The sequence below is a fragment of the Polypterus senegalus genome, chromosome 3 (genome assembly GCF_016835505.1).
Source record: "Polypterus senegalus isolate Bchr_013 chromosome 3, ASM1683550v1, whole genome shotgun sequence".
Taxonomy (NCBI): domain Eukaryota; kingdom Metazoa; phylum Chordata; class Cladistia; order Polypteriformes; family Polypteridae; genus Polypterus; species Polypterus senegalus.
The window spans coordinates 155,295,294-155,305,293 of NC_053156.1; the positions used below are offsets into that span (position 1 = coordinate 155,295,294).

The window sequence follows — 10,000 nt, forward strand, 5'->3', positions numbered from 1 at the left end:
GAAAGAAAGCAACTCTGTCGCCAAAGTGAAACTCGCTTAGCCACTAATACACAAACGAGACAAGCACATCAGCAAAACGGTATCCCTTTTACTTTTCCTCCCACTTCTAATACACAAGCCATGTGAGCACATCGGCAAAACGAATCATCCTAGGAGAGAGATGCCCAGAGTAGTTCCTTTCAATTACCTGACATCTCTACATTTCAATTTTTTTTCTGACAATCAATTTCAATAGTTTCTAGAACCCCAGACTTTTTACAGCACAGGCTTGCACAGCTAGTATATATATATATATATATATATATATATATATATATATATATATATATATATATATATATATATATATATATATGTATATATATATATATATATATATACACACACAAAGTGAAGACTCATTTTTTAAATTTAACAAAACCAGAAAACTGCTTCTTTTTGGTTGTAGTTTATGTAAAATATTTAGCATCTGACTAAAACATATAGTATTTACCTAAATAGGAACGTAAGAAAAGAGCCTCAGCAGTGAGTGCATCCATCTGAATTTATATTCCCTGTCCTTTTGTCTACGTATAATATTCCCTTTTAAAGGTATTACATTTTTGAGGTTGGCAGTCCTTTTTTGTGCAGTGTTATGCAACACATTAAGCTGCTCTGTGGCAACAGTTCTCTGTCCCTCACTTACCACTAATGCAAGAAAGTAGCAGTCTACTGAATGTGGGTGTGGGTACTTAAGAGCCTTAATGAAAATTAAAGATAAGCTTATTCTGTGTAATTGTTGTGATCTGAAACTTAAGAGATCTGCTTTGTTTTTGTACATAATGTGCCATACAAACTCTTACAGCCTCAAAACAACTGTAGAACCATAGACAAAAGACAAACACATAAATGTAAAACACCACCCAAGCATAAATTCATCCATTTTCTGAATCTACTTATTCCAATAGACAGTTTTTGGCCTGTTCTGAGAGCTTGGGGTGTAAGTATGACATTATACTCTAGGGGCTGCCACAACGTTGAAGGCCTATTCACATACATGCACACATACTCATCTATTATCCATTGTTTAAATTAGCTTACTTAATTATTCAGTTGCAGTGTGTGGTGGTTTGTGTCAGCAGTACTGGGTGGAACATATGAACCAACCATAATTCACACATGGCAAACAGCCACTCACACCAGACTAATTTAGAATCACCAGTTCACATACCATGAATATCTGAACAAAAACACACACTGAAAGTACAAGGCTCAGCAGTACATGAAAATGACAAGTTTTATGAAAATAATTATATTGTGTAATAAAAGTTATCAAACTGCAAGTCAATTCTTTAGATATTTAAAAACTGGAGAGAAATCATTTTCCATCCATCCTGCCAGTTATGGATGTGTCTTTGTGGGGAATTAGAGTCTTGGTAGGCTTTTAGACAAGACAGAAGCCATTAATTGGAACACAATTTCATTACGTGAAACGGTCACATAGACACAAGTCAACTCACAATGAGAATCTATAGCTACTAGTTATGATAACAGGTACTTATTTAGGACGTGAGAAAAATCATGTGTGCCGCCCATCTCCTTTAAATCTACATTAATTAGTGGATGGTTCTGGGTTCGAATCTTGTCAACCGTTTGTTTTCATTTGAAATCTTAAAGACACTAAATCCTAAACAAATCCTAAATTCTTAAGTTAGTTATCAACCTTAAATCTCCCTTGTGACTGTTACTGTGTGTCTGGGGACAAATGTGACCAACTGAAGACTTGCACCCATTGACGCAAGAATAAGATAAGGTCGCCAGCAAAGAAGTGACCAGGGGATCTTCGTATTATTGGGCTTGAGGAATTGTGTGCAAATTAGTAAATATTAAACAAAAAAGTAGGACAAGAAATTTGATTAATGTAGTTGGGGTTAGATTTGTTGAAAGCAGACTTAAACAGTAAAAAAGATAGCTGGTTATGTAGTGCAGACAATACAGTTAGACCTCAAAATCCAGATGCTTAGCAAAAATGCATTTTAGTGTAGTTGGTAGGAGTGAAAAGAAAAAATAATTACAGTGGAGCTAATAGAAAGAAAGCTGTTTGTGCCTGTCACACTACCGCAGGTTGGGAATAAACCTAGCATCATTAGCAGAACATATTTATCAAAAAAATTACATTTTGTTTGCTTCCTATGTTTCGTTTGAAAATACTTAAAACCTTGGGTTTCATTCATTTTTCTTAATTACAAATGACTATAGTATTAACATTTGTTTTTATAGATAGATAGATAGATAGATAGATAGATAGATAGATAGATAGATAGATAGATAGATAGATAGATAGATACTTTATTAATCCCAAGGGGAAATTCACATACTCCAGCAGCAGCATACATAAAGAACAATATTAAATTAAATAGTAATAAAAATGCATTTAAAAAGCAGACAATAACTTTGAGTAATGTTAACATTTACTCCCCTGGGTGGAATTGAAGAGTCGCATAGTGTGGGGGAGGAACGATTTCCTCAGTCTGTCAGTGGAGCAGGACAGTGACAAAAGTCTGTCACTGAAGCTACTCCTCTGCCTGGAGATGACACTGTTCAGTGGATGCAGTGGATTCTTCATGATTGACAGGAGTTTGCTTAATGCCAGTCGCTCTGCCACAGATGTTAAACTGTCCAACTTTACTCCTACAATAGAGCCTGCCTTCTTAAAAAGTTTGTCCAGGCGTGAGGCGTCTTTCATCTTTATCCTGCCTCCCCAGCACACCACCGCGTGGAAGAGGACACTTGCCACAACCGTCTGGTAGAACATCTGCAGTATCTTATTGCAGATATTGAAGGACGCCAACATTCTTAGAAAGTACAGTTGGCTCTGACCTTTCTTACACAGAGCATCAGTATTGGCAGTCCAGTCCAATTTGTCATCTAGCTGCACTCCCAGATATTTATAGGTCTGCACCCTCTTCACACAATCACCTCTGATGATCACAGGGTCCATGAGGGGCCTGGGCCTCCTAAAATCCACCACCAGCTCCTTGGTCTTGCTGGTGTTAAGGTGTAAGTGGTTTGAGTCGCACCATTTAACAAACTTCCAGTACTCCTCCTCCTGCCCACTCCTGATGCAGCCCACAACAGCAGTGTCATCAGCGAACTTTTGCACGTGGCAGGACTCTGACTCATATTGGAAGTCTGATGTATATAGGCTGAACAGGACTGGAGAAAGTACAGTCCCCTGCAGCGCTCCTGTGTTGCAGACCACAATGTCAGACCTGCAGTTCCCGAGACGCACATATTGAGGTCTGTCTGTAAGATAGTCCATGATCCAGTCAGCTTGTCTCTAAGGAGCAGAGGTTGGATGGTTTTATGTTTTTGTATGTAGTTTGTTTTTTAAATAATAAATATTCCATTTCTGCTATTATTTTCATTTTCTGATGTATAATTTACGCTAATTTATTAGCACTTTTGTTTTTTTTTTAATTACGTGATTTGTTTTGAAGGCCACTGTCATCATGTTGATAATGTAACTAAGGCTACAATTTAAATACAGCAGTATTCACACGTAGATAAAAAAACCTTTTGACCTTCATATGCGATAATTATTTTTATTTTTAAGTAGGTCCTAACATTACAATTTTGTGTTTCAGTTATGACCCTCTCCAGGATCTCACTTTCAAATTTCATTTTGCACTTTGATTGTCGTCGCTTACTCTTGTTTTGGCTTCTTTGGTTTCCTTTCCCTTGTTTCTCAGTCATCTCCAGGTTTTGTTGTGTTTGCAATAATACTTGGCACTCTGGGTGTCCCAATAATAATATATTCATATTTTGTCTTGATAATATTGTCACTAAACCCCACACATTGAAATTAATTTTTTGCTTACTAAATATTATTTGTTTTCTAGCACATGTATTGGAGAATATAAAGCCTATACAGTACATTAATATTGGATTAATGTTGCCATAAGAATGAGACAAATTTTAAACAATGGAAGTGACCTGGAAAAGACATGTCAAAAAGAGGTCATCACAGGAGACCTTTTAACTTGTTGCATCAATGATGTCAGATGCCCTAAACTCCATCCTCACAACAAGACTCATAAAATGATAGTACACTTGAAAATCAAGATGGTTTTAAAATAAGGCACACGAAATTACTAAGTGCTACAAAACAACCGAGGTAGAAATTAATGTTGGAAATTAATTCTGCAACCTAAAAACTAATATTTTAAAGAGCAGCAAAATAGGCTCAAAAAACTTCATAAAAAATACCAATCCTAACAGGATTGATGTACCTTTCACAACTAAGAATTACTTTTCTCATTGTTAGGATATAATTTTCCCAGGAAGATTTATTTATATTTACTTAAATTAGAAATTAATGATAATAGTTAAGTTCTGCCACAAATGTTTAATAAAATTAAGATCAGACAAGAACTGGTTCCCTCGGGCACCTCCTCCTTCTTTTTTTGAGACAATCTAATGAAGCTTTAATCTCGTATATTGGGTTTTGCACGTACCGAAGAAAGAACTTTTGTCTTAGGTCTGGTTTTTCAGTGAATTGAAATAAAATTTCTGTTCATTTCAACAATGTTTAGGCTGACATGGGAGAGCAGTGGATTGCATTACTGGATGACAGATCCAGCATCCTGGCTTTGAATCTTGCACCTGGCCTTCATCCATGTGGAGTCTACACTTTCTCCCTGCATTTGTGCCAGTTCTTCCAATTATTCTGACTTTGCTGTATTATCCCCAAAAAAGTCATGGTAAGCTTAACTGGTGATTCCAGGTTTTTCAATCTGTGGGTGTGCCTGCAATGGACTGCTGCCCTGCCCAATCCAGATCCTTTTCTTGTGCCTAGTAATACCTGGATTGACACAGGCCTCCAGTAAACCTGAACTGGATTAAGCGTGTTTAAGAATGTTATAGTTATCTTTCAAGCCTCCCATTTCCCATCCTCCACAGAAGAGACTACATAAAATGGTCTACATTCTCTTGGACTCCAAGGATACAGTAGTGCATGGGTAGTGTTCAGCTTTCATTTTAACCATATCTCATTTCAATGTTCCCAACGTTCCCATGCAAAACAGTACATTTTCAAATTCAATTCAATCCATTATCCAACCCACTGTATCCTAACTACAGGGTCATGGAGGTCTGCCAGAGCCAATCCCAGCCAACACAGGGCGCAAGGCAGGAAACAAACCCCGGGCAGGGCGCCAGCCCACCGCAGCCAACACATTATGTGTTACATATTACTTTATCATTAAATTTGCTCATTTTTTCTTTACTCTTTTTGCTGGCTGGGTGAGTTTTTCTATATAACATATGTATTAATATACAAGGACAGGGTGGTGCTGTGGGAACAGATACCGTCAAATGTGTTAAAATGATCCAAAAACTATATTAAATGTTACAAAATACAGATTAGTTCTTGGCCCTAATGCTCTTCTTTTTTGATCCCCAAATCACTTTTAAATATTTCCCCAGTCCCCCGTCTGTTTTGGTGTTTGCTTATTTTTCTGTTGTTTGCGGGGAAAGGATAAAGAGGGAGTGACAAGGAATCTCAAAAAGATGAGTGGTAGTGTAAGCACTCCATTGTATATTAAATGATAAAATGTATTACAAAATCAATTTTAAAAATCAGTAAAAAGATTTTAAAAATCATAAATATCAGGCCTGCTTGAAATGATAAAATATACTGGCCATAACCTCTTAACTTAGAAAGGTGATACTGAGTGGAAGAGACATCAGGGACTGACTGTAACTTCTTCAGTGAGGCACATGTACATACTGTGGACATTTGGTATTTATTAAATTAGCAGAACACAGATCCTGCTTCTCAAATAAATCAGATACTGCCTTAGAGCCACTAACAGTAAATGGTAATGATAAAATGGCACCCTCAAGTGGTAAGTTTATGAAATGACACAAACTAAAAAATGAAAATGGAATTAAAGACTACAACGTGTACATGCTTTATGTCTTTAGAAGAGAGCAGACAATCCCAAAGCAGATGTTTTAAGATGAGGTGTACATGAACTATCAGAATCAATATCTGAAAACAACTGCTGTGGTTGGAAACAGTGTCACAACTTACACAACAGTGCATAGTGACATGAGTGTGGATGTAATCTTGATGTTAGTTGTTTCTTGTTTGTTGTGAGAAAATATTTATATGAATTATCCACGCATCCTTTTTCAAACCTGGTCCATGCCAGCAGTACCCAATGCTACTGGAAAAGGCTTCAGCACCTGGTGACCTTGTAGTAAAAAATGCAGGATCCAAAAATGGATGGGCAACTAACTACATTGGTCTGCACCTCCCACACAAAAAATGTTATATTTTATAATTATTGGTAGGCTGCATCCATTTCTGAAATTGGAATTTCTCTGTCACAAACTGTTTCCAGAAGATAGCAGAGTTAATAAAAGAAAATGGCATTATGAAATAAAATAGATTTTGCAAAAATAAGTTACATATGTTTTATGGCATAAGTGTTTTTCACTTTTAGAATATTGCTTGAGGTACATTTTGAGCTGTAACGTGGCAGTCTTCCTCATTCTTACTATGGAAGCAACCAAAAATCAAATACAGTATTTGCTACACATTTCATGCACTCAGACAGTATTTCTATTGTTTGTTCCCTCTTCTTATTTCTTCAAAATAGCCAGAAAATGTATATTTAGAAGGCTAGAAAGATGTGTTTTATTGTCCAGGAAAGAGAATTGATTGAAATGGTTTGAACATTGGGAGCGGTTCCACTAGGACATCACTGAAAAGGAGAGACTTTATTGTAGGAAGAGGAGTGAGTGTCTGTTAGCAGGCTTCTGTTGGCCATTCCAACATGAAGCACTGGTCCAGTTGTTGAGGAAGACTACTAAATGAATTTTCATTTTTTAAATCTGTTTTAAGTAATTAACTTTCCCAGTCAGGGGCTAGTAGATCCTGAGACTGCATTGGCAATACAAAGGAGAAATTACCCCTTGGTGGGAAGCTAGTCCACTGCTGGGCACACTTACTGTATACACACACCTACATTCACAGACTATTCTAAAGATGCCAATTGAATGTATTTGGACTATTGGGGAACCAAAAGTCGAGGAACCTGAGGAGAGCAGTCCAGTTTCTAAAAGAAAGCAATCAAGACAAGAATGAAGGTGGGATCCAAGTGCTGTCACCTAACTCGCAAAATGATCAGGCTGGATCAATAGGATTTACAGAAAACAGGAATGAACAAGCAGAAAATAAGAATTAATAATTGATTTATATGCTATTAACAGCTACTGTATATAAAATTAAAAAGTAACCTGCATCCTGTTAGGCATGTTTAATACTACACAGCACAGCAGTCATTATTCTATTTAAGCTACGCCTACAAGATTGCATGCACCACACAGACGTTCTTTTAATTCTTCAGTAAATGAGTACCGCCAAGCTCCTCCTCTTAAACAATGAGAATTTTAATTTACAGTTAAAAAGATAAACGGTGCCTTCTGCATTTAAAGTATGTCTTCAGAAAAAAGGCATCTTATTATGGTGTCTGAATGGAATGCTATTTGTGCACTCATTTGGTAACTGAAGACCCTATCGACTAGGGTCGCCCTACAAAAACATTTTCAGAATATCTAATACTCTTCATGCTTCATGAAACTTGCAGATCAGAGGCAACTTCTAAAACATCCGAGCCTTTCTTTCCAGCTTTGTACTGTTACTCCACTTCAAGGTGTTTCTAAGACGTGGCATTATCGACACCACAGGCCTGACTCATTAAATGCAAGCTCGAGTCAGCCTGGTATTTTTAGCTCAGATAAAAGCTGCATTATTCTTACGTACTTTAGAGGAGTCCACTGTGCATTCAGCCTCTTTGAGTGAATGTAGCAGAAGACCAAAACGGCAGCCTTTTCAGATTTTGTTTTTCAAGTGGGTTTGAGTAAAAGGATGGATGGATAAAAACTGAAATTTTCAGTTAAACCAAGCGAGTGTTCTGTTTCAGCTTGTCAATTGAATGTTTCACAACTTTGAAAAGATTATTCATGTCTTTTGTAATCACTTACAAAGCTTGTGTGTTTAATTTGATTGAAGGTATCTTTTTTAAGATCTGGATACCTCTCAGAAACCAAATACATACATGTTTTGTCTGCAGCTATTGTGTATTTAATAAGGTTGAAAGCCTGTCAAGAAAAACATGTGGAATCAGGACATGGATAGACAGCAACATAATACAGAAAGAATGAGGCCATGGAGACCCCAGTGCAAGTACTCTCATCTCAGAAATATGGAGTGCTTCCTGTTTAAAAGATCACACAGCCTGGATGGTGCATAAGAGGCCTGTCTGTTTAAGGACCAATTAGAACTCAAGGATGCCATCTGAATTTACAGTTTTAAGATTTCTCAGACCTGCTTCTGACTCAAGAAGAATTCTAATGTTGAATCTAACATTTTGAAATGTTCCTGTTTTGTCGTTTTTCAGTTACGACAAAATATAATACTCACAGCATCATAAAACATTTGTGTTAGTTCTCATTTAATTTTGATGTATTCAAAATATTTCTAAGGTCTTTTGGAAGATTTCTGTTTGGTTCTCATTTCCCTATATCATTGTGAGGGATCCCGTCTTAGGGCCTTACCCAGATAGAATACCCATAGCTTAGAAGGACCAGGGGAAACAGCATGCATAGGGCTTTATCTCCCCCAGATTACTAGAGGTCAGCCCCCTGGGTTGCGGCAGCACGCCAGATTCCCACAGCGTATCACAGGAGCTGGAATTCTTTGGATCAGCCCTTTTGGGTCCTTTGGGTGCCACCAGGGCGTGCTGTGGGAACTGCCAAGCCCTACTTTGTCTGTCTCCCACCTCACCCAGAAGTGTTTCCCAACCACAGCCTCAGGACACTGGAATTGCTTCCAGGTGTCACATAAAATGAGCTGCCTGCCACAAGTACAAGATCCAGAGACGGGAGGAGGAGGAGAAAGCTTGTTTGAAGTAGTGGAGAAAAGGAGAAAAAAAAACCAGAGAGATAACAGACAGAGGGTTTTAAGTAATCAACAGAATTTGAAACACCTGTGTAAATTGTTTGATTCAACTTGCAAAGCTTAATTTACTTTAATTGCTGCAGAACATCTGTAGGGTGTATCCTATTAGTTTTTCCCTGAAGAAGAAGACCCATTTTTAATAGTCTGAATTTTTATTTTTTCAGTTTATTCTAACTTAAACTTTACATTTAACAGAAGCTCTTTAAATAAATACATGCATGAATAGATAGATTAGTAAGTAAATCATACTCATTCACTCACTCACTCACTCACTCACTCACTCATGACTAATTCTCCAACTTCCCGTGTAGGTAGAAGGCTGAAATTTGGCAGGCTCATTCCTTACAGCTTACTTACAAAAGTTGGGCAGGTTTCATTTGAAATTCTACCCTAATGGTCATAACTGGAAGGTATTTTCTCCATTAACTGTAATGGAGTTGAGCTGGAAAGACGTGGGGGAGTTTCGTGACATCATCACGCCTCCCACGTAATCACGAACTGACTGTCAACGCAATGTAGAAAACCAGGAAGACCTCCAAAAGCGCTTAAGAAAACATGCATTATATAATTGAGAAGGCAGCGAAACAATAAGAAGCGGCGAGTGACATATACTACCATATTCATGAGTGCTGCTACCTCGAAAGAAAGCAAGGTGTAAACCTAAACTTTAAATTAAGTTCATAGACAGGCTACGCTGGCGTTTCACATGCCCACAGGTAATGCGGGATACAAGTTTAATGAGAGGGCGCGGGATATAAACGAGAGTTTTGATCACTTTGTAACTAAGTTAAAATTGTAGGTGAAGGGGTGTGCTTATGCAAATTCGAGACTGTGTTTGTGGGGATTGACAGTTAAAGGCGGGTGGGGAGTCACATCATCATCTCCCTCCCATTTACCTCATTTGCTCTGAGCTGAGCTCCAGCGGCTAACGCCGTCTTCCGAAGCAACTTCATCACACTGCCACCAAATACTCACAGAAAAATCCACAAG

The 10,000-nt window shown here is 37.7% G+C and overlaps 1 protein-coding gene across 1 annotated transcript in view; it reads right to left on the minus strand.

Annotated features, from left to right (window-relative positions):
* The window catches only part of LOC120525646 (cysteine-rich venom protein Cau1-like), an 8,910-nt gene extending 8,226 nt beyond the window's left edge, over positions 1 to 684 (minus strand). Inside the window, exon 1 of the mRNA XM_039748114.1 lies at positions 494 to 684. Within this exon, the coding sequence (XP_039604048.1) occupies positions 494 to 539 (46 nt within the window). The 5' untranslated portion in view covers positions 540 to 684. The remainder of the gene's footprint in view (positions 1 to 493) is intronic.
* Between the last annotated feature and the right edge of the window lie 9,316 nt (positions 685 to 10,000).